Raw genomic sequence first — 24,962 nt, 5'->3', positions numbered from 1 at the left:
TATTTATTTGTCTATGCCGGGTCTTAGTTATGGGATGTGGGATCTTTAGTTGCAGCAATGCAAACTCTTGGTTGCGGCATGTGGCCTCTAGTTCCCTGACCAGGGATTAACCCCAGTCCCCTGCCTTGGAAGTGTGGAGTCTTAGCCACTGGATCATCAAAAAAGTTCCTGGAACACTATTTTTTTAAAATATTATACTTATTAACAAAGACTACAGTGCTCCACTCCAAAGACTGGAGTTTAGAGAAGGCTTACATAGAGAGGGCATTTGAGCAGGGCTTTGAGAGTTGAACAGGAGTTGGTCAGTGAGGATGGGAAGGCTGCAGGGAGATCAATTACAGTCCTAGGGTGACTATGATCAGGCTACTCTGCATGTACTGTTTCACATAGTCCTCAAGGTCCTGATGTGGGCGACAGAGCTAAAGAGGTCACTAAAAGTCCCTGGAAACTCCTAGAGGTCCACTCTCTCTCTTTTCTTGAATCACCTCACCTCAGGGTCTTATTACCCAAATCTTGAGTCTATAAGTCCTATCCTCACTCTCAATTAGCCCCTACTCTGATTTCAACTCAGAATGATTTTTACAGTATCTGAACTTGATCCCAGCCTTAGACCCTCACACACCTTGCCCTAGCCCCTGGCACCCAAACTCACTCTCAGCAGTTTGCTGACCCTCATTTAGACCCTCTCTTAGATTTAACCCTGACCTGCCCAGAGTGATCTAGCCCAGGTACTGATCCCCAGGTCCTGATGCATACCTGATCGAAACCCCAAGGACATCATGCCCCAAAGCCTGCAGCTCAGCTACAATGTCTAGTCCAGACTCATCCTCAGACGGCGGCCCCAACCCCTGTCCAGTCCTGACTTTGTTCCCATCCCCCACCTGTGTCTTTGTCCCCAGCTCAATCCTGAACCGTTCTTACGTGGGCCCTGTCTCCAGGTCCCACTCTAGGACCTCCCACAGTGGCCCTGCTCTTGCCCAGCTCTGATTCGGCCGCGTCCCTAACCTTGCCCCAGCCAGTACAGCTCTGATCCTATTTGTCCCTGCCTTTGCACTCCAGTGGGGCTCTCTCCCCAGCCATGGACCCACCCCCCGCTTCAGTTCTGAGACCCAGCCTGGCGAACCCAGCTCAAAGCCCCACCCTCAACACCGCCTCCTCGCCGCGGCCCCGCCCCGTCCTAATTCTGATAGGGCCCTGACCCCGCCGTTGGCCCCGCCCTATGGCAATTCTGACTGGGCTCTGCTCGCGCGGTCCAGCCCTGACCCCGCCCCCGGCCCCGCCCCGCCCCCGCCCCAGGCCGAGCGAGCAGCTCACCTGCAACTCCTCGAAGGCATCATCGATGCCGGTGACCTGGTGCTGCTCGTGTAGCGCGGGTTCATCGCAAAAGAAGCAGAGCAGTGCGCGGTCCGTGAGGCAGAAGAGCTTGACCTTGTCGTGTGCCTGGCAGGGTCGCGCGGCCCGGCGCGCGTTGAGGATGGCGTCCAGGGGGAAGGCGCTGTAGCGCTCCACGATGTTGGCCAGCTTGAGGCTGGGCGCGAGCGCGGGCTCCGCAAACGTGCGTCGGCACTCGGGGCAGTCGCGGGCGCCCTGCGCCTCCTGCCTCACCCAGTGCTCGGTGATGCAGCGGCGGCAGAAGTAGTGCTCGCAGCCCAGGCTCACCGGGTCCTGGTAGATGCTCAGACAGATGGAGCAAAGCAGCTCGTCCTTGAGACTGCATGCCATGGCGCCAGGGGCGGTGGAGAGGGTCCCCCGAGATGCAGGGGGCGGCGGGGAGAGCGCGGCGCTGTTGGGGGCAGCTCCTGGGAATGGGTGCCAGGAGCAGGCCCGGAGAAGCAGGAGCTACAAGAGAAGGAAGAGGTGTTGTCCGAGAGCGGGGTAATGCAAGTAAGAGGTTCGGGATAGAGACTATCGGAGAAGCGAGCCCAGGAAGGTGGTCTCGAGGTAGTGGGCGACCCGGAGCGATGGGTGCTGGAGGGAGGGGGCCATGGGTGTCTAGGGGAGGGTGCTCCCAGCAAGAAGGGTCTAGGGAAAGGGGCTGTCCCGAGGGATGGGTGCTGGGAGAAGAGGATCAGGGAGGGGGGCAGACGCCTTGGGGGGGCTGTAATACCAGGATAGGTGCGGTGGGGGGAGGGGGAGAAGCTGGGGATGGGGAATTCTCGGGGAGGGGGAAGAGCCACCCCTCGGCTGTGCCTGGCAGAGGAAAGGAGGGGTGTGAGCCAGCTCAGCTGCTCGAGCCCGGCCCCAAGACCCGTCCCCGCGCGGCCTCTTACCCTCGCTGGCTCAGAGGCCACTGCTTCGGTCCCAGCGCAGCCTCTCAACCCGGAACCAGCCGAGCCAAAGCTGCCGGCGGCCTCGGCTCCCTCCCCGCCCCCGCGGGCGGGGACCCAGTGACTCCGCCCTCGCGGCGGGCGGGGGAGAGAAGGGGCAGGGCCGGGACTCCAGCCTGCGAAACCCCTCCCCGCCCCCACCATTCTCCAGCTCCCAGGGGTGCGAAAGCCAGCTGTTCCTTCAGGGTCTGCACTTGGAACCACATCCAGGTCTCGCTTGGCGTCCCTGCTGCGGAGGTGGGGCGGCGGGGGGGAGGCGGGAGAAGTGGGCCCGCTAATTTGAGAGGATAAGGAGTACAGGATCTTTTTGGATCATCAATGTGAAGATTGGTGAAAAATAATATTTTATATTAAAACAAATACAAGTATGTTGTTTAATCTGCGTAGAATACAACTTTTGCATAAAATGTAAAGATAAAACTCGAGAAATACCCTGCTTGCTTACAGCAAGTTCAAGATCCTCACACTTCCAAGCCCTGGGGTCCCATTTCCTCTTCACTTTCTTAAGCAGTGCTAATGGCGGAAGTTGGAAAGTCCTGGCCCTAATATCTGACCTGAGGAGTTGTCTCCACTTAGCAAGCATTTCTGGAGTGCTATAGAATGAGTGCTGTATTATGGAGAGGGAGAAAGAGTAATAGGAGACCTGGTCTGCATGCCAGATGGAGAGGGGATAAGGGATTTCTAGGCAGAGGGGGCAGCATGTGCAGGAGCACGGAGGTGTGAAAGGGGAGGAGAATTTTGGGGAGGTGTGAGTGGTTCTCTACTGTTGGGGTTGGGGTGGAAAAGGGGCTAGAGTGGGGTGGAGGGCATTGAGGGTCTTGCTGAAAGATTTCCTGAAAGCATTGAGCTTTCAAGCAGGGGACTGACCTGGTCTGATGTGAGTTTCAGGAAGTCAAGGTGATGCTTATTAGCCATTGGCAAGATGAAAGCAGACTTTCTGATTTGTCCGCATATGTGCAGTGCTCTGTGGACAGTGAAGGTGTGTAGCTCAGTAACAGTAGCAAAGATGTGGATTTCAAGAAGAGAGACCGGGCAGCAGTAGATTAATGTTGTCATAGTGCCTGCAGGTGATGAGACCTGAGCTGGCGCCATGACAGTGGGTAAGGAGAGAAAGACAGGATACTGAAGGTATAGACACTCTAAAATTTTGTAATGGATTGACTATGGAGTGAGAAAGAAGGAGGCATGAAGGTGGCTCCCCCCAGTTTCTGGCTCCTCCAGCAACATCTTCACTGGAGTTAAACTTTTATCAAAGCACAATTTAAGAAAAAGTTTGATGTTTACCCCTCTACTATGTATGTGTCCTCCATCACATCGTTACCTGGTTTCTTGTCTCCATCATTGCCAGAAATAAGTTGGTAGCCTGTGTAACAACTATTCATGGATTTTTCCTTGCAGTCAGAGCCCTGATTTTGTTCAGGTGGCCCCCCCTTCCCCATGTGACTAAGGGTCGGCTGACCCCAGTCCAGCTCTAGGAATAAGTTCTGTTCAGTCCAAATCCATCATGATGGTTACATTCCTCTCGCCAGTGATGGCTTAGATTTGGACATATGATGCAGGTCTGGCCTTAAATACCAGAGGGGAATCTTGTGGCAAGGACACAGCTTCTGCAAAGGGTCTCTTCCCTATCAAAACCAGTCTGCCCATTTTGCTGGTTATACTTGTATGTGTTTGGGGGTGATACTTGGAATTGCTCCCAGTCTGAGGATGCAGCCAATACATGACAGAGGCGGGGAGAATCCTGGGGAAGAGGAGCTGGTGCACTGATGGAGAGTTTAGACCTTTGGATATATGAGATGGTCTGTCTTAGTGCTTAAGCAGGTTTAATAGCACTGTGCTTTCTCTTGCCAAACAAAAGAATCCCAAATGATACACTGATATGCACCTTCATTTTTTTTACAAAGAGGGCAGTGTCTAAATTATTGAAGCATTTGAAATGAAAAAAGGCTTGATGATGGATGAAGCAGTGGGCTTCATTTATTCAACATGTAATCCATCCTCCTCTTCTATAGCAATATAGTAGCTGGAGAAAGGATGAGTCTGCTAGGTACCACATTTTCCAGCTGCTCTTGCAGCTGAGTGTGGTTTTGTGACTAAATCCTTTGTAATAAAATGTAATAGAAATAGTCCTAAGGCACGTGCTCTTCTGTGTTCCATTTCCTCTTCCCTCATGGTGTCTCAGATGGTAAAGAATCTGCCTGCAATGCAGGAGACCTGGGTTCGATCCCTGGGTCGGGAAGATCCCCCAGAGAAGGAAATGGCAACGCACTCCAGTATTCTTGTCTGGAGAACCCCATGGACAGAGGAGACTGGTGGGCTCCATGGGGTTGCAAAGAGTCAGACATGACTGAGCAACTAACACTTTGACTTTTCATGTTGAAACACAGAAGGAACCCAGCTTCAGTAATGCTTCAGTGAGGCTGACAGAGCAAAGATGAGGAAGGAACCTGGGTTCCTGAATGACTTCATAGAGTGGATCACCCACCAATGTGGACTAGAGAGTGAGAAATAAACTTCCTCTTTCTAGAAGACTTTGTATTTGGGATTCTGTTGTAGCAGCTTAGTCTACCCCATGCTACTCTATAGCTGTTTTTAGAAGAGGCTTTTGTACTATTTTATGCTACTGTCAAAATCTTTTCAATAGCTAAGTTCCTCTTAACCTAGCACCAATCTCTTCTAAAGAGTATAGAACATGGTTTTCTCTGGCTGAAGGTTGCAGTCTCTTAGACCCATCACAGTTCTTTCCAGCTTTCAATCTTTTTGCCCTTCGAGTTGTTGTTCTGAATTTACCATTTCCACTAAGATACTGGGCACCACCCTCCTGCAGACTGTTAGTTATATTTCTTTGGCAAGTCATTGCTCTTTCTGGATGTGTTTCTCCAACCTGATGCGGCTGAGAGGTCAACCAGGACTTTGTGATCCTGACTGCAGGGTATGCCACCCACTTCTATTCATACTCTAAAGAATAATATCAGGAGTTAAAAATTTTTTTACACTGTCCAAGAGATATTATTGAGTGATCAAAGAAAAAAGGAAGAAGGAGACCCCATAAACACAGATACATGGACATGGGCACACGCAGTCCTATGCATGCTCACAGGCATTATTTGTATAGCAAAAATCTGTAGACCACTATAGCAATCCTAACTGTGTTTACATGTAGGCTAGGGTGGGGGGGACTTTAATTATGACACTGTATAGCTCTATTTGCTTATTGTTTAGTTTTATAATCAGAAAAAAGATTTACAATAGAGATCAGCACAACATCATAAATCAACTACACTTCAGAAAGAAAAGACACAGTTGATTCTCATCTTCATGGCTTCTGTATTTGCAAATTCGCCTACCCCTCAAATTTACTTGTAACCCCCGCCCCCCAATCAACACTTGAGGTGTTTTCATTGTCATTTGTGGACATACAGAGGCCCAGGGTAGCAAATATTTAGATTGTCTGATACACAACAGATGTGAAACCAGTCTCCTTGTTTCAGCTCTCATACGATCAACTTTTCATGATCTTTTCAGGGCCACTTTTTCTCCTCACTTTGGGGGCTTTTTGTTGGTGATTGTGCTGTTTTAAAATAACTCCGAAGCATGGCACTAAATTGCTGTCTTGCGTTCCCAAGTGCACCAAGGCTGTGATGGGCCTTGGGACTGGAGGCAGTTGGGGGAGTGTGTTTGATAAGCTTCATTCAGGTTTAAGTTATAGTGCTATTGGCCATGAGTTCACATTAGTGAATCAACAGTATATATTACATAAGGTGTTTTTAAACAGAAACACACTTAAAACAAGGTTATGTATTGATTGGTTGACAAAAATGCAGCCAGAGGCTCCCAGGAACCTGCCTCTGTATTTCCTCAAGAGGCAATGGTTTAATATTCCCTATTTCAGTCTCTGCAGCGACTTAGTGGAACATAACTATGTGAGTGTCAAGAGTCGCTTGTACTTAAAGTTGTGTCTAACAGCAGTCATCAGTTCAGTTCAGTCACCCAATCATGTCTGACTCTTTGTGACCCCATGAATCACAGCACACATCAGTAGGAGGTACCAAACGTCGTGCCCCTTTCCCTCCAGGTAACACTGGCTTGAGGACTTTGCCAGTGGCTCAGTGGTAAAGAATCCGCCTGCAAAGCGGGAGATGAAGGCTGGATCCCTGGGTTGAGAAGATCTCCTGGAGGAGGAAATGGCAACCCACTCCAGTATTCTTGCTGGAAAAGTCCCAGGGACAGAGGAGCCTGGGGGGCTGTAGTCCACGGGGTCAGACACGACTGAGCTCCGGGGCACAGAGAATGTGTAGCACACCAAGCAACATTGGCTCAGGTCTGTGAAGGGGGAGCAGCAAGAGAATGAACATGGATTGAGCCACTTCTGTGTGTCAGGCCCTGCACTAGCTGCTTGGTGTCCATGACTTTTATTTAAGCCTTGCAACAGCCCTCCAGACTTATCCTTTTTCTCCCCCTTTGCAGATGAGAAAACTGCAGCTCAAAGGGGAGACATGACTTGCCTCAAACCAGAGCAAGTAAAAGGCACAGACTTCTCCACCCCCAGATATTGGAGAGAAGATTCCACAGTTGTGCATCTTGGAGCTGGGTCACATCTGGGCCCATAGCTCTATCCGATGGTCTTTATAAGCTATCCAGCTAGCCTCCCTTTCTCTTCCCTTCTCCACCACACCAACCCTTGGCGTGTTTGCTCAAGTCCCATACACAGGCCCCTGCTTCTTTCTCAGTGGGGGACCTAGCATCCCATACTAGGAAAAAAGTCCCTCCAGGGGGCCTTCTTAGCATCCACTCCCCTTCAGCCTATATCCATCCTTTGTGCAGTGAAGCTGAGTGTAAAATAAACAAATGGAATGAAGTCAGTGCATTTATAACTTGATTCATCCTCAGCTCCTTTCCTCTAGTCTGAGCATGAAGTTCCCTTAGTTCTTCCACGTAGGCCTGGGTTGGATCCTCTCAGGCCTCCTCTGGGATCTGACTCCTTCAGTTCTCTCCCTCTCCAGCCTGTATTTTCATTTCTTGCCTTGGCATTGACTACTTACCCTCAGCCAATAAACAGGGTCGAGTTTCTCTTAAAACAGCCCTCTCTCCACTTCCCCCGTCTTGAACCACCACCTCATTTCTTCTTGCCTTTCTCTAGCCCAGCCTCTTGGAAGAATTGTCTGCCCACCCTCTCCTGCCATTCATCAGCCACGGCAGCCTGGCCCTGCTCCCCACCATTTCACCAAACTCACTAATAACCTCCTAATTGCCAATTAAAGATAGCTGCTAATACATAGCTGCTGCTGCAGAGAAACAAAACACAGAGACAAATTAAGAGAAACTTTGAAATATTCATGATTACACCACCCAGAAAGACCTATTGTTAATACTTGGCTTATATCCTCATAGGCGTTTATCACACGTGCACACACACACATATACACGCATGCATGCACACACAAGGAAGAAGGGAAGAGGGAGGGGGAGAGGGAGTTTTTTTTAATTAATTCTTAAGAGAGAGATTTTTAAAAAATAGAAATGAGTTCACTCTCTAAATCATTTCTTTTTGAGCCACATGTATCTTTAACATAGGGCCTTCCAGGAGATGACCTTGAGAAAATAGTTGATTTGGGAGGTGTTTTAAAGTAACACTACGGAGAAGTGGGAAAGTGACACAAAGAACAGGAGGCAGCCCCTATGGCTGTACTATTAAGCCAGCTAGCACAGAGGGCAAGTGACAATTTCTCCTGCAGAGAAGCCTCTAGGAAGTGGGAAAAAACATGCCTCACAGTGATCCCACCCCAAGGACGAGGAAGCTGGGCATTTATACACCATCTCTGAGTGTTGAGGTTGCTCCCCAGTACTTGTGACCTGTGATGTATGTTGTCAGCTTCCTGCAGTTCTGAAGAGAAGATCCCTCAGCCACGGTACATATACTGGCCCACTGAGGGGGCTGAAGGATAAGGACAGGGCAACAATAGTATCTGTGATGGTCCTCCTTACACACCCTCAGATCAACTAGCCTCCCACTTCAAGTTTCATGTCCTGCCCCTGCTTCTTCAAGGTGGTAACCAGTCTTTTTTTTTTTTTTTTAAAAAAAGAAGACAACACGAGGATTAGTGGAACAAGACAAAACGCCACTGCTGTCGTTGGTCCTGAGATGCAGTGATGCTCGTCAGCTTCCTTCTCTACCACCCTTTAAAAAAAAAAAAAAACGGTATTTGGCTGTGTCAGGTCTTAGCTACAGTACACAGGACCTTCCCTGTGGCATACAGACTCTCTCGTTGTGGCACCCGGGCTCAGTTGCTCCACGGCATGTGGGATCTTATAGCTGGTGGGATCTTAGTTCCTCCACCAGGGATTGAACCTGCATCCCCTGCATTGCAAGAAGGATTCTTAACCACTGGACCTCCAGGGAAGTCCCTCCACCACCCATTCTAGATGCCTCTCAGCTGAATCAGCTGGGGTCCCTTACTCCTGCCACTTCAGTAACTCTTCTTTGCCTGCACTTCTCCTACATGAGAAGCTCAAAGTTGCCAGGAGGCATCCATAATTTTAGATTTAGTAAAAACCATTATGGTAGCTTCTGGTAGGAGTGTTCTTTTACCCTCTAGGAAATAGGATCTCTATTCTGCTGCTGCTGCTGCTGCTGCTAAGTCGCTTCAGTCGTGTCCAACTCTGTGCGACCCCATAGACGGCAGCCCACCAGGCTCCCCCGTCCCTGGGGTTCTCCAAGTAAGAACACTGGAGTGGGTTGCCATTTCCTTCTCCAATGCATGAAAGTGAAAAGTGAAAGTGAAGTCACTCAGTCGTGTCCGACCCTGTGCAACCCCATGGACTGCAGCCCACCAGGCTCCTCTGTCCATGGGATTTTCCAGGCAAGAGTACTGGAGTGGGGTGCCATTGCCCTCTCCCTAGCAGAGCCTAAAGGTTTGGGGATAAGAAGCATAAATTTACCAAATGGGACACCAGGGATAAAGGTGAGAAGGGCCACATCCATGGTTCCCAGAGCTGTATAGTCTACTGATCAGGAATATAGCATGTGTTTATGTGATGGTTACTGGCTGAAGGTATATATCTTAAGGACAGCATCTTGACCCTATCTTCTAGCTGATGCCTTAGTTATACTTTCAAGTGATTATCCCAATATTTCCTCAAGATGGCAGCTTCTGGTTGATATGGTATAGAGTAAGACCAGTGGTCACTATGGTCATGCCCACTTCCTCCATGGTCATGCTTTTGGGGATCCCATCATGATAAATTAGACACTCCGGGAGCCTTCAGATAGTAATGCTAACCAAGAGATTATGAACTGAGAAGACAAACCTGCATCGATCCCAAGAAGCCGTGGATGAGTCACGGCCCCTCTGGGATGGTTGGGTTCTTTGTAATCAGCCTGTCACCCTGTGCCCTCCTTCAGGGGTGGTACCCTATCAAGTAAATCAGTCTTCGCTCTGACAGACTGAGCGCTGAGACGTAGTAGTACCTAGACTGGCTTTGGTGAGAGGGAGCGCATGCCGTTGGGCCATGCAGGGCTTCCATCCTTGCTGCCATGGCTGCTTGGTTCCCTGGCCGATTGTGCATGCTCTGAGGTTAGAGGATGGCTCATTTCTATGGGGTGGGCTGTGCTCTCTACCTGCCTATTCCATGCCTCCTCTACAATGGGCACTGTCCGGTAGACACTGAAAGGAGCCTGAGATCCATACATTCTGTAACTTCTCTCCGAGGTTAATCCACAAGCTTCTTCTCCAGATTTCCGTAACTCCCAAGTTTTCAGTCTTGCTCTTTGCAGGTTCCTGATTAACCAACCAAGCCGTCACCACTGCCCAGGAGTGGCCTTTATGCACAGGCCACCTCTCCTTTTGAACCAAGTTTAGAACTTCAAGGTCTATCAGCGATCCCTCAGATCCCTGTGGGTCAGGGCCCCTTGGTAGACCTTCCATCCACTTTGACCTCTGATGCTTAAGTGCTGCCACCTGGCCTCTGCTGTTCAGGAATCCCACTGTCACCCCATTAATATAAACACTACAGAGTCCGGGCACACAGCATCCTCCCCTACAGTCCTCAGCTTAGAAAGGACAGCCACCACTGAGCTGCTCCATGGGCCAGTGTCCCCTTCATAAGCTCATTTCCAGTGAGTATCAGTGAAAGCAGCTTACTGAGAACATCTCAGCTAGAGGGTCCTCTTGTTTTAGGTAATGTTTTTCTTCTCGGGAGCCCACTTCTCTCTCCCTTTTGACTGCTTCCTCCAGTTCTGGCAGTTCATGTGTTGCTTTATCGCTGATTGTAGCTATTCTTTCTGTCAGTTGTTAAACTGGTGCCTAAATGCTACATGTACGTGCTTGCTTGCGTAATTGCTCAGTCATCTCTGACTCTTTGCACCCTGCCATGGACTGCAACCCGCCATGGACTGCAACCCGCCAGGCTTCTCCATCCATGAAGTTTTCCAGGCAAGAATACTGGAGCGGGTTGCCATTTCCTCCTCCAGGGGATCTTCCTGACCCAGGGATTGAACCTGCATCTCCTGCGTCTCCTGAATTAGCAGGCAGATTCTTTACCACTACGCCATCAATGCTATACCCTGTTGTTTAGTACTGGAGACAGGATTCAGAAAATCATGTCAGCATCTCCAGTTGCTCCCCATTATGCCTGCCAATAAGGAGTGCAGCAGGGTGTTGACAAGGCTAAAGCATGAAGGAGGGACTCACTTCTTCCTTCTAGCACAGCAGTGCCTCTGCGGCCGCTGAATCTAGTTTGCAGTTTTTCCAGCACTCTGTAGCAACAGTTTCCAACACTTTGGTTCCTCTCCTTGGAGGTCTGAGTTTTAGTTTCTTGGAATCCCTCCTCCAAGCTTTTCCATTTTTGTAATTCCACCCTTTTACCTTATTTCATGAGCCTTGGACATGGCATCTTTTCTTGTGATTGCTGTCTTTGTGATAACTTGGCAATTGCTCTTTTTACCTTTCCAGTTATCTAGTTAATGTCATTATACCTACTTAATACTTTATGTGTATCCAATGTGCTAAGTCACTTCAGTTGTGTCTGACTGTTTGTGACCCTATGGGCTGTGGCCTGCCAGGTTCCTCTGTCCATACTCGATTTTATTAAAACAGAGTTGAGGTTTCTGTCTCCTGATTGAACCCAGATCATTAATTTTTTCAGGTTTCAAGGAGCCATCCCAGCTCCAGGGGCCTTTGCCAGGACGACAGATCCAGAGACCCAGGAAAGTACTTCCATCTCAGCAAACTTCTGTAATCCAACTCCACGTTCCATTCTGCTCCTGACTCAACACCCTCAAAATCCATTCCCAGATTGCTGTTGCTACTTATTAGTCAGATAACAACGCCAATTACTTATTAGCATTTTTTGTTTGTTTTTGGTAAAAGTCTCCAAGCAGAGGTAGTACGTCCTCAGTGGGGCTATGCTAGGACTTGAGCTTAGTGATTAGCCCAGAGTGACAAGAGGAAGTAGTAGCAGGCCTCCGAGAGGGCAAATATCCTTCTTGCAACATACCTGCCTTAGGTGAGGCCTCTCCCTGGTCTCTAGGCAAGAAGGGGAGCCTCTTACCCTCCAACAAAGGGAAGTGGGACACTTCTGCCACTCTAATCATTGGGTCCTGGTTCTGGTTTTCCCTCCAGCAAAGGAGATTAGGAGATCATTAAATGCTGTCATAGAAGTCTTCTGGTTCTTGTGCTATGGCCTAGATTGTTAGTTGGCTAGTTAGTTGCAGCCTATCATTTTCTTCTTTCATCACATCAATGGTACTTAACAACAACCAACAAATTCCACAAGCTCTTTTAATTACCATTACCTCCATATCTCTCAAATGTTAGAGAGGCTATAGAAACCATCATACCCCCTTACACTTGTGTCCAAGCCCCCCAGTCACCACAGATGAGAGTCCTTATAATAGGAGTTGGTCACCTGTTATAGTGAAGGTGACCAACTTCAAGCCACGTCAAGGACTTCCAACAATGGGGTCCTGTCGTCCCTGACTGGCAGGTGACCCAACTCTAGAATTTCATCCTAAGGATCTGATTCCTAATACCACTTCTGATACAGACTGTCCAGATTTGACAAGGATTTGAGTTCAGTTCACTTATTTGGGAAGTGTCGGTTGCATTGGGAGAGAAGTGGGAGGTGGTGAAGGAAAGGAAGACAACCAGTTACCACAGTTGGTAATCAACGCTTCATCTAGCAGGGAAACTAGGAAATGGTAAAAGACATGTTTTTCAGAAATAACCCATGTGAGGGGAGGCGGTTGGGTTTTTTAAAAATATGTTTATTTGTTTGACTGTGCCAGGTCTTAGTAGCAGCATGTGGGATCTTTAGTTGGCATGTGGGATCTAGTTTCCTGATGAGAGATGGAACCCAGGACCCCTGCATTCGGAGTGCAGAGTCTTAGCCACTGAACCACCAGGGAAGTTCCACGAGGTGTTTTATATACCAACTCTGAGCATCACTGGTTACAGGCAGATGCTAGCAGTTGATAGGAAAGGTCCAAGGGATACACTTGTGGAACTGACAGCGTCTACATCTATCTGATTATTTGGTTAAAATGCAGATTCCTGATTGCGGGAAACTCTGAAGAGCATGCAAGACTTCTCTACAACCTCCTGAGACTCTATAATTATTTCAAAATTAAAAGTTAAAAAAATAGATAGGATGACCAGAGAAACCAGTTACATGCAATTAACTGACTACATCTACTCACTGTGTGTTTGGGGTTTGATTTCAGTAAGTATGGGTACTCCAGTGAAGAAGTCCCTTTCACCTCCTACTGTAAATAAATAGAAATGATTGATAAAATATAATACATGTGTTTTTAAATACATAGCTGAGATTAAAAAATTGTAGGCAGAAAAGAGTCACCTGGGGTGCTCGCTTCGGCAGCACATATACTAAAATTGGAACGATACAGAGAAGATTAGCATGGCCCCTGCGCAAGGATGACACGCAAATTCGTGAAGCGTTCCATATTTTTTCACAGCAGGATCCTCTATGATCCACCTCCCAGAATGCTGGAAATAAAAGCAAAAATAAACAAATGGGATCTAATTAAAATTAAAAGCTTCTGCACAACAAAGGAAACTATAAGCAAGGTGAAAAGACAGCCTTCTGAATGGGAGAAAATAATAGCAAATGAAGCAACTGACAAACAACTAATCTCAAAAATATACAAGCAACTTCTGCAGCTCAACTCCAGAAAAATAAACAACCCAATCAAAAAATGGGCCAAAGAACTAAATAGACATTTCTCCAAAGAAGACATACGGATGGCTAACAAACACATGAAAAGATGCTCAACATCACTCATTATTAGAGAAATGCAAATCAAAACCACAATGAGGTACCACTTCACACCAGTCAGAATGGCTGCAATCCAAAAATCTGCAAGCAATAAATGCTGGAGAGGGTGTGGAGAAAAGGGAACCCTCCTACACTGTTGGTGGGAATGCAAACTAGTACAGCCACTATGGAGAACAGTGTGGAGATTCCTTAAAAAATTGCAAATAGAACTACCTTATGACCCAGCAATCCCACTTCTGGGCATACACACCAAGGAAACCAGAATTGAAAGAGACACATGTACCCCAATGTTCATCGCAGCACTGTTTATAATAGCCAGGACATGGAAACAACCTAGATGTCCATCAGCAGATGAATGGATAAGAAAGCTGTGGTACATATACACAATGGAGTATCACTCAGCCGTTAAAAAGAATTCATTTGAATCAGTTCTGATGAGATGGATGAAACTGGAGCCGATTATACAGAGTGAAGTAAGCCAGAAAGAAAAACACCAATACAGTATACTAACACATATATATGGAATTTAGGAAGATGGCAATGACGACCCTGTATGCAAGACAGGGAAAGAGACACAGATGTGTATAACGGACTTTTGGACTCAGAGGGAGAGGGAGAGGGTGGGATGATTTGGGAGAATGACATTCTAACATGTATACTATCATGTGAATTGAATCGCCAGTCTATGTCTGACGCAGGATGCAGCATGCTTGGGGCTGGTGCATGGGGATGACCCAGAAAGATGTTATGGGGAGGGAGGTGGGAGGGGGGTTCATGTTTGGGAATGCATGTAAGAATAAAAGATTTTAAAATTTAAAAAATAAAAAACTAAAAAAAAAAAACAAAAAAAAATAAATAAAATAAAATTTTTTCAAAAAAAAAAAAAAAGAGTCACCTGGGAATAATTGTAATCACAGCTTGCTATAGTGTGGGTGTGAGGGTTAAGTTTGTATTAACAATACAATGGTGGTGGTGTCAGTGGTAGGGGAAAACCAAGAAACTGAAAGAAAATTTGTCATGGGGCAGGTTAAGCGAATGAAGTTTCTTGTGAAACTACCCAAAGTACTCCTCTGCAATGTAGGGCACATAGGATTTCTTTAGAATCAACTCCCACTAGAAAAACAGTACAAAGTACAAGAAGAGAAAGACTTCTAGGAGATGGAAGTTAGAAGATGAAACAACTTGGATAATTCACACGCTGTGTTGTGTCCTCCAGAAAATAAAGGCAGGGGGTGGAGTTAGGAGTTGGGGTGTTGCCTATGAAGGATAAGAGGGGAGGAAGCAAGACTGGGCGGTGAGAGCCTTGGACATGATGCAGACTTGACAAAGCCTTTGCTGCTAACCCAAAGGGGAATTACAGAGCAGATATTGCACTTTGGAGGAGTCCTGTGTTGAACAAAAACGGTGAGACTAGTTCCCTATTTCTAATCAGTCATTGCTTGGAGACTGTCAAGGAAGAGCATGGTCTCAATTCAAAAGCCCAGGCAGGTCATAAAGGTACTAATAATCCCAGGTTGTCAGCTAACTGCACCCCTTCTGGTTGAATGGGGTGACTTTTTCTTTTTAATGACGGGCGATCTGAATGGTGCACATGGCCAAAACAGAAAAGTCTGAAAGATGAGAATAGAAGTATGTTTAAAGAGATAAAATTAGGAATAGAATGTATACAGCTTTTTTTAAATTAAAAAAGAACCAAATAGAGATAATAGAAATAAACTATTGAAAACTCATTCGTGTTTTGAGAAGTAGACTAGACATTAGGCTGGAGAGAGAATTGGTAAACTTGATTGGCCTGAAGACATCACCCAGGCTGTAGCACAAAGCAGCACAAAGAAATGAAATTATGACAGCTAGCAAAGAATATCAGCCGAATGCAGGGGCTCTGAAGCCACACGCCTGGGATTAAATTTCAACTCTGTTACTAGTTAGCCTTGTGTGCTAAGTCATTTCACTCGTATCCAACTCTTTGTGACCCTGGGGACTATAATCAGCCAGGCTCCTCTGTCCAAGGGATTCTCCAGGCAAGAAGACTGGAGTGGGTTGCCATGCCCTCCTCCAACCCAGGGGCCGAACCTGTGTCTCTTATGTCCCCTGCATTTGCAGGTGGGTTCTTTACCACTGGAGCCACCTGGGAAGCCCAGTTATAAGGGCTTAGGCGTATTTTTAAATCTCCTTGTGTCTCAGTTTTCTCAAAGGCAAAATGAAGGTAAAGTTTACCTGCTTGTTGTGTGTGCGCTCAGTCGTGTCCCTCTGTGACCCCGTGGACTGTAGCCCAGCAGGTTCCTCTGTCCATAGGGTTCTCCACGCAAGAATACTGGAGGGGGTTGCCATTTCCTCCTCCAGGGGATCTTCCCGACCCAGGCATTGAACCCAGGTCTCCTGCACTGCAGGCAGATTCTTTGCTGCTGAGCCACCAGGGAAGACCTCATGGTATTACCATTAGGATTATATGAGTTTATGTTTCTTGTCACTGAGTTATAGTTCTTATAGCACATAGTAAGTATTCAGTAAACATTATCTAACATTACAGAGAAAAGGAAAATATGAAAGATAAATTAAAAGTCATGGTGGAGAAAGCAAGAAGTTCCAACACTTATCTAATCAGTCCCAGATGGAGACAATAGGGAAGAAGCAACATTTCAAGAAATGATGATGAGAATTTTCTATATATGAAGAAAAATGAGCCCCTAAAATGAAATCACTGAGTTCTGAGTAGTTTTTAAAATGTCATTCCCAGAGATGTTGTAAAGAAATTGGAAAATAATAAAGATAAAGAAAGAAATCTGAAAAACTGCTAGAGAGGAAGGAGGTTATCTATAAATGAATGATTTCTGCCTGAAGCCATTTTCTCATCAGCAACAATAGATGCCAGTGGAATAAAACTTCAGAGTGAACAGAAAAACAATTAGGATCCTACATTCTGCCAACTAGCATTGAAATGTGAGTGTAAAATAAAGAAATTTTCAGAGATTTACAGACTGAGAGATAAGGGAATCTTATCTTAGACGTTGCTCCAAGAATTTATGAAGGATGAACGTCAGAAAGAAGAAAATTAAACACAGTGGAAAAGACTTCTCTTCCAGTCAAGACAGAATAACAAGAACTAGACGTACCTTCCTGCTTGAGACAACTAAGAAAAGCTAGACAAGATGTATGAAGTGGTGGTTCCCAAGGCATCAGACGTGAGGCTATAAGGGGCAGTGATCTCTGAGAGATGGGAAACTAACAACAGCCCTGTAGTTGCCCCAGCTTACTGCCTAGAGAAAGTTTCCAGGCCACAGTGCAGGGAGAGGGACCTCAGACAGACTCCAGAGGTATTCCTGAAATTAGGAGACAGATCCCTGAGATCAGGGAGTCCAGGGAGGCCAGAGAAGCTAGAATTTACAGGACAAAGTACCAGCTAGTGTACTAGCCCAGTACTGAGTATTGATCAATGTATGCATATGAGGACAGGATCCAAGGCAAGGGAAAGGACCTCCCAGAAGGATTCGAGGAAAAAATTCTCAGAGTTCACATACAGCTAATAAAAAGGCCATTTCCACCAACTAGAGAGGAAAATATCATAATTCTTGGGAATCTGAGTAGAGAAATCAAAAGAATTTTACCTCAGCAATGGGGAGAATTATCTCTCGGCTAAATACTACTCTGATCCTGTCCAAAAAGTTTAGAAGCAAGACTTTTGAAAGGGTCAAATTATTTCCAAGTAGCCTAACCAGATGTTCAAGCTGGATTTAGAAAAGGCAGAGGAATCAGAGATCAAATTGCTAACATCCGCTAGATCATCAAAAAAGCAAGACAGTTCCATAAAAACATCTACTTCTGCTTTATTGACTACACCAAAGCCTTTGACTGTGTGGATCATAGAGAAACAAACTGGAAAATTCTTCAAGAGATGGGAACACCAGACCACCTGACCTGCCTCCTGAGAAATCTGTATTCAGGTCAAGAAGCAACAGTTAGAACTGGACATAGAACAGACTGGTTCCAAATTGGGAAAGGAGTATGTTAAGGCTGTATATTGTTACCCTGCTTATTTAACTTATATGCAGAGGACATCATGAGAAATGTTGGGCTGGAGGAAGCACAAGCTGGAATCAAGTTGCCAGGAGAGATATCAATAACCTCGATATGCAGATGACACCACACTTATGGCAGAAAGCAAAGAAGAACTGAAGAGCCTCTTGATGAAAGTAAAAGAGGAGAGTGAAAAAGTTGGCTTAAAACTCAACATTCAGAAAACTAAGATCATGGCATCTGGTCCCATTACTTCATGGCAAATAGATGGGGAAACAGTGGAAACTGTGACAGACTTTATTTTCTTGGGCTCCAAAATCACTGCAGATGGTGACCGCAGCCATGAGATTAAAAGATGCTTGCTCCTTGGAAGAAAAGTTATGACCAACATAGACATCATATTAAAAAGCAGAGACATTACTTTGCCAACAAAGGTCCGTCTAGTCAAGGCTATGGTTTTTCCAGTAGTCATGTATGGATGTGAGAGTTGGACTATAAAGAAAGCTGAGCACCAAAGAATTGATGCTTTTGAACTGCAGAGTTGGAGAAGACTCTTGAGAGTCCCTTGGACTGCAAGGAGATCCAACCAGTCCATCCTAAAGGAGATCAGTCCTGGGTGTTCATTGGAAGGACTGATGCTGGAGCTGAAACTCCAATACTTTGGCCACCTGATGTGAAGAACTGACTCATTGGAAAAGACCCTGATCAGGGAAGAGATTGAAGGCAGGAGGAGAAGGGGAAAACAGAGGATGAGATGGTTGGATGGCATCACCAACTCAATGGAAATAAGTCTGAGTAAACTCCGGGAGTTGGTGATGGACAGGGAGGCCTGGCATGCTGCAGTGCATGGGGTCGCAAAGAGTCAGACACGACTGAGCGACTGAACTGAACTGAGCTGAGCTGAGCCTAGCCATATCCAGAACAAAGCTAAAGAATATTTATAAGAATACAAAAATGATCCAGCACCCACAAGGTAAAACTCACAATGTCTGGCATCCAAAAAGAAAGTACCAGGCATGTAAAGGAGGAAAATACAACTTATCAGGAAGAGAAAAATCAATCAGAACTACCCAGAAGTGACACATGATAGAATTAGGAGACAAGACATTAAAACACATATTATAACTGAGTTCCATAAGTTCAAAAAGCTAGAAGAAAGATTAAGTATGTTAAGTAGAGTCATGGAAGATATAAAAAAGACCCAAATCAAATTTCTAGAGATGAAAATTACAATGTTTAAGATGAATGGAATTAATGACAGTTTTGATACTGCAGCAAAGATTTATGAATCTAAAGACATAGCTATAGAAACTATCCAAAATAAAACATACAAAGAAAACAAAAAGATGTTAACAAATGAAATAAGCATAAACAAGCCGCGGGATAACTTTAAAGCAGCCTAACATATGTGTATTTGGAGGGAGAGAAGTGGAGGGACCAAAAGCAGTTTGAAGAAATGTCTGAAAATTTTCAAATCTGATGAAAACTATAAATTCACAGATCCAAGAAATTCAATAAACCACAAACACAAAAACATAAAGAAAATTACAGACACAGCATATCAAATTGCATAAGACAAGCGATAAAGTGAAAATCTTCATGGCAGTCAGAGTAAGAAGACACACTGCTGGGACTTCCCTGGTGGTCTGATGGTTGGGAGTCCACCTGCCAGTGCAGGGGACACGGGTTTGATCCTTGCTCCGGAAGGGCTTTGGGGCAACAAACCCTGCCAGCCGCAACCACTGAAGCCAGAGCGCCTAGAGCCTGCACAGGTGTGCGTGCTAAGTCGCTTCAGTGGTGGTCGACTCTTCACGACAGATGGACCTGAACTGTAAGTAGCCCGCCAGGCTCCTCTGTCCATGGAATTCTCCAGCTAAGAGTACTGGAGTGGGTTGCCATGCCCTCCTCCAGGGGATCTTCCTGACCCAGGGATCGGAGCTGCATCTCCTGCCTTGGCAGGCAGGTTCTTTATCACTAGTGTTACCTGGGAAGATTGCCAAGAGCCTGTGCTCCAGCAACAAAAGAAGCCCCCCTGCAGTGAGAGGCCCCTGAACGACATCTAGAGATGAGCCCCACTCGCTCTGACTAGAGAAAGCCTATGTGCAGCGACGAAGACCTAGCACACAAAAAATAATAAATAAATAAAATAATTTTTTTTTAAAAGACGCACTACATGCAGAAAAACAGAATGATAACAGCAGATTTTGTATTTGGAAACAATGCAAGCTAGAAGATAGCAGATCTTCAAAGATACTGAAGGTACTCTGCCAACCTAGGTTTCATAATTTAGATAAAAATGATAAATTCCTTGAAAGATACAAATGACCAAAGCTCACTCAAGAAGAAAGAGATAACCTGAATAATTTTATAAGTATTAAATAAATTGGGGCTTCTCAGGGGGCTCAGTGGTAAAGAGTCTGCCCGCCAGTGCAGGAGATGCGGGTTCCTTGATTCTTTGGGTTGGGAAGATCCCCTGGAGAAGGAAATGGCAACCCACTCCAGTATTCCCGCTTGGACAGGGGAGCCTGGTGGGCTATAGTCCATGGGTTCGCAAACAGCTGGACACGACTCTCCAACTGAGCACATATACACACACAAATAAATTGAATTTATAGTTAAAATCTTTCCACAAAGAAAACTCCAACTCCAGATGGCTTCACTGAGGAATTCTTCCAAATGTATAAGGAAGAAATAATACTAATTTTACACAAATCTTCCATAAAATCGAAGAGGAGGGAATACTACCTGATTTATTTTACAAGGCCAGCAAATTGACTTCAACAATATATAAACAGGATACTATCAATACATCATGGTCAAAAGGATACATGCCCCAGGAATATAGTCAATATAATCCATCATATTAACAGACTGAGAAAGAAAAGCCATGTGATCATCTTAATAAGCAGAAAAAACGTTTCACAAAAGTCAAATCCATTCTTGATCAAAACTCTCAATGCTGTAGAAATAATAGGGAAGTTCCTCAACTTGATAAAGGGCATTTATGAAAAACGTACAATTTCTACCATATTTCATGGTAGAAAGATTAAATGCTTTCCCTGGGGATCAGAATCAGAGTAAAGATGTCAGCACTCATCACTTTTATTGCATATTATACTAAAGATTCTTGCCAGTGCTACTGGAACAAATAAGTGAGTTAGTTAGGTTTGACACAAGATTAATATGAAAAAATCCATTTTATTTCTTAGAAACAAATAATCAGAAAATAAAATTTTAAACATTATTTATAGTAAAATATATTAAATACTTGGGGATGACTCTGACAAAAATGTATAAGACCTATCCACAATAACAATGCTTTGCTAAGAAAAATTAAAGAAGACCTAAACAAATGGGATGCTATACCTCGGTCTTAGATTAGTGGACTCAATATTAAATCAATTCTCCCAAAATTTGTCTATAGATTCAACTCAATCTTAATGAAAACCCTAGTAGACTTTGTGTGTGTGTGTGTGTGTGTGTACAAACTGACAAGCTAACTCCAAAATTTATATAAAAATACAGAGGATGTAAAATAGCAAAAACAGTTTTGAAAAAGAATGTGAATGTTGAAGGACTTATAAAGCTATAGTAAGCAAGACAGTGTGGGATTGGCTTCAAGATAGACACTTAGATCTATAGGACAAGATAGAGATTCCAGAAAGAGAGCCACACTTAGTCAATTGATTTTTGAAAATATGGGAAGGCAATTCAATTGAGAAACGATAATCTTTTCAAAAAATAGTATTGGAACCACTAAACATCCATAGGCAAAAAATGAAAACAAAAATAAGACCTGAATCATGGACTTCAATGTATGCCATAAAACTATAAAACTTCTGGAAGAAAACAGAAGAAATTCTTTGTTTGTCTTGAGTTAGGCAAAGATTTCCTGTATATAGTACTGAAATTTTAAAACATTGATTACAGCATGCAAGGAAAAATTGATAAACTGGACTTCATCAAAATTAAGAAAAATCTATTCTTTGAAAGACGCTGTTACAATAACAAGAAGACAAGCCACAGACTGGGAGAAAATAACTGCAAATCACTTATCTAATCAAGGACTTTTATGCAGAATATAAAGAACTATAAAAACTCAATAAAAAGAAAACACACAGCTTCCCCCAAAATGGGTAAAAGATTTGCACAAACGCTTCACCAAAGAATATTTGTGGATGGCCAACAAGCATATAAAAAGATGTTTGACATCATTAGTCATCATTCAAATGCAAATTAAAACCACAATGAGATACTACAATGCACTTACTGTAACACCTAAGGCCATACAAAGTGCTGGTGAGGATGTGGAGTAACAAAATCTTTCTTAAATTGCTGGAGAAACTGTTCAATGTACAACTAATTTGGAAAACAGTCTAGCAGTTTCTTAAAAAGTTAAAAATACACCAACCACATAACTCAGCCATTCTACTCCAAGGTGTTTAAGAGAAATAAAACCATTGTTGCATGATGACTTATACACAAATGTTCATTGCTGCTTTATTTATAATAGCTCAAATTGGAAATGGGGCTTCCTTGGTGGCTCAAATGGTAAAGAAGCCGCCTGCCAACGCAGGAGATGTGGGTTCAACCCTTGGTTTGGGAGCATCCCCTGGAGAAAGAAATAGCAACCCAATATTCTTGCCTGGGAAATCCCATGGACAGAGGAGCCTAGGGGGCTACAGTCCTTGGAGTAGCAAAAGAGTCAGATGTGACTTAGCAACTAAACAACAACAACAAATTGGAAATAAAGGTCTCAAATCAACAAGTAAATGGATACGCAAAATGTGGTATACCTATAAAATGGAATGCTACTCAGCAATACAAAGAACACATTATTTATATATGTAGCAACACAGCTGAATCTCAAAATAATTGTGCTGAGTGAAAGAAGATAGAAAAGAGTTGTTGTTGTTGTGTAGTCACTAAGTCGTGTGCAGCTCTTTTACGACTCCACAGGCTGTAGCCTGCCAGGCTCCTCTGTCCATGGGATTTCCCAAGCAAGAATGCTGGAGTGGGTTGCCATTTCCTTCTCCAGGGGATCTTCCCGACCCAACGACTGAACTCGCATCTCCTGCACTGGCAGATTCTTTACCACTGAGCTATCAGGGAAGCCCGCTTCCTATACGACTCCATTCAAACAAAATTCTAGAAAATGAAGCTAATCTATAGTGACAGAAAGCAGATCAGTGGGTGCCCGAGGATGGGGTGGGGCAGGGAGCTCCACTCCGGAAGGAGGGAGAAATTACAAAGAAGTACCAGGAAACTTTTGGGGTGATATTCATTATCTTGACAGTGGTGATGATTTCACAGGTGGTATATATGTCAAAACTTATCAAAATTGCTCACTTTAAATACGTGCAATTTTTCTGTGCCATTTATCATATGCCAATTAGACTTCAATAAAACCTTTAAAAAAACAATCCCAGAAGAAAAGCGTGGGAAGCGAGAGGTAATGATGAACAAAGAACCTGGCTAATGTGTTGGTGAATCTAAATAAGCCATAATGATAAGAATTATAAAATGGATTGAAAACATCTGATTTTGTATTGGGTGGTAGAAATCAGGCAAGGGATTTTTATTCAACTCTCTATTTTATCTGTGCATTATGCACGCTTCACTTCTGTGGTAGCTAAGAGAACAAAGAAAGGGGATTTTAAAAAAATCAATTAAGAAAATGTGAAACAAGAAACAGGAAGTAAAGAAAAAGCAGGAAGTAGCTCAAGTCACAGGAAAGGAGGTAGGAATAGCTTAATGCACCGCCTTAAAAATTTTTGTGGGGGGTCTAGGAAGGCTTCCTGGAAAAGGGGACATTTATTTAAGATGATTTTAAAGGATGAGCAGAATATAATACATACTGGGGGTTGCATTAGCAAATGCACAGGAGGATAAAGAGGCAAGCTAGAGGGACTTCTCTGTCAGTCCAGCGGTTAAGACCACACTTGTGGTGCAGGGGGCACAGTTTGATCCCTGGTCAGAGAACTAAGATCCATCATGCCACACAGTGTAGCCAAAAAAAAAAAAAAAAGACATGCTAGAGTCAGCACACAGGGTGTGACCCCTGGGGAGAGGCCGGAGGCTGCAAACTGAGGGACCACTCACTAAAGGCCCTAGGAGATGACAGAGGGGAAACCACAGAAAGATTTTCCAATCAGAGGCGTTGTGGTTGGAGGGGTGTTTTTGACACATCCCTGGAGGTGATCTGCAGAAGGGAATGGCTACCCACTCCAGTATTCTGGCTTGGAGAGTTCCAACGACAGAGGAGTCTGGCAGACTACAGTCCATGGGGTCACAAAGAGTCGGACACAACTGAGCGACTTTCACTCCACTGGAGGGTGGTATAGAAAATGAATTATTGCGGCAGTACTGGAGGCAGGTGGTAAGAGGGTTGAGGGGAGGTCGTGGAAGCAGAGGGAAGAAACCATCTCTCATTCTCTTACAACTCAGTTTCCTGGTCACCATCAATGACAGGCCTTTTGGTACGAAGATGTCCCCAGGCATCTTATGAGACTAAGTTGGAAAGAACTGTTTCCCCAGCAAATCGCTGGCAGCACCATAACTGTGGAAATATGCTATTTAAAAGTGACCTAACTTCTGACCTCCAGATCTGCCTTGCGACATGAGAGCAGCCAGCAAGGAGCCCTGGCCTTGGGTCTGAAGGTCTGGGTTCTGGTGTCTGAGTCAGCACTGGCTCACTGTGTGAACTCCACCAAGTCCCTTGCCCTCTCTGAGCACTACCTGATCAATCAACTCCCGCCTGAAAGTGAGGATGTTGGACAAGCAGGCCTTCCTATCTTTGACCTTCACAATCAGCCTGCAGATCTGGCTCCAGTTCTGACTCTCCTTAACATCCCAACCCACTGGGTGAGCATGCCCCAACCATGTCGCGTTGGGGGCAACCAAAGCATGCCCCAATCCATGGGGATTAGCATGTCCCAACCCCACCACTGGTCTTCATCTCTTGGAGAAGCAAGACTCTCTGATTTCTTCCTTCCCTAGAATGAAAATACCATTACTGTTTTCATGAGTTAATTGTTAAAAGTTTAAGCCATAAGAGAAGTATAAGGGAGAACATAAAATTCAAGTGCAATCTTAAAATGCAAAGGTAGTCACTATTAAGATTTTGACCACAGTCTTCCAGAATATTCACTCTGTTCACACACACACACACTCATATGTACACGTGCACACATATACTTCAAACATTCACATACACAGCTTGATGTGATAAAATCATAGTATTTTAACTATGTTGTACGGGCTTCCCTGGTGCCTCAGAGGTTAAAGCGTCTGCCTGCAGTGTGGGAGACCTGCGTTTGATCCGTGGGT

General features: G+C 44.9%; 1 protein-coding gene, 1 long non-coding RNA gene and 1 other non-coding gene across 4 annotated transcripts in view; 2 read left to right on the top strand and 1 right to left on the bottom strand.

Moving 5' to 3' along the window:
* Positions 1-2,368, bottom strand: part of TRIM62 (tripartite motif containing 62) — a 37,827-nt gene extending 35,459 nt beyond the window's left edge. Inside the window, exons 1-2 of the mRNA XM_069574729.1 lie at positions 2,271-2,368; positions 1,315-1,839 (exon numbers count right to left, since the gene is read on the bottom strand). Of these exons, the coding sequence (XP_069430830.1) occupies positions 1,315-1,722 (408 nt within the window). The 5' untranslated portion in view covers positions 1,723-1,839; positions 2,271-2,368. The remainder of the gene's footprint in view (positions 1-1,314; positions 1,840-2,270) is intronic.
* Positions 1,306-7,185, top strand: LOC138432959 (uncharacterized). Of its 2 annotated transcripts, none has more exons than XR_011254057.1 (3): positions 1,306-1,404; positions 4,715-4,828; positions 6,795-7,185. It is a non-coding gene; the product is annotated as an uncharacterized lncRNA (long non-coding RNA). The 2 variants fall into 2 exon arrangements; XR_011254056.1 differs by lacking the exon at positions 1,306-1,404 and adding an exon at positions 2,234-2,537.
* Positions 7,186-13,186: 6,001 nt separating this feature from the next.
* Positions 13,187-13,293, top strand: LOC138434959 (U6 spliceosomal RNA). Its single transcript, XR_011255005.1, has one exon. It is a non-coding gene; the product is annotated as a U6 spliceosomal RNA (small nuclear RNA).
* The last annotated feature ends 11,669 nt before the right edge of the window (positions 13,294-24,962 follow it).

This window comes from Ovis canadensis, chromosome 2, assembly GCF_042477335.2.
Source record: "Ovis canadensis isolate MfBH-ARS-UI-01 breed Bighorn chromosome 2, ARS-UI_OviCan_v2, whole genome shotgun sequence".
In the NCBI taxonomy this organism is placed as follows: Eukaryota; Metazoa; Chordata; class Mammalia; order Artiodactyla; family Bovidae; genus Ovis; species Ovis canadensis.
Note: the sequence above shows the minus strand (reverse complement) of the source record. Positions and strands in the feature narration are given on the sequence as shown.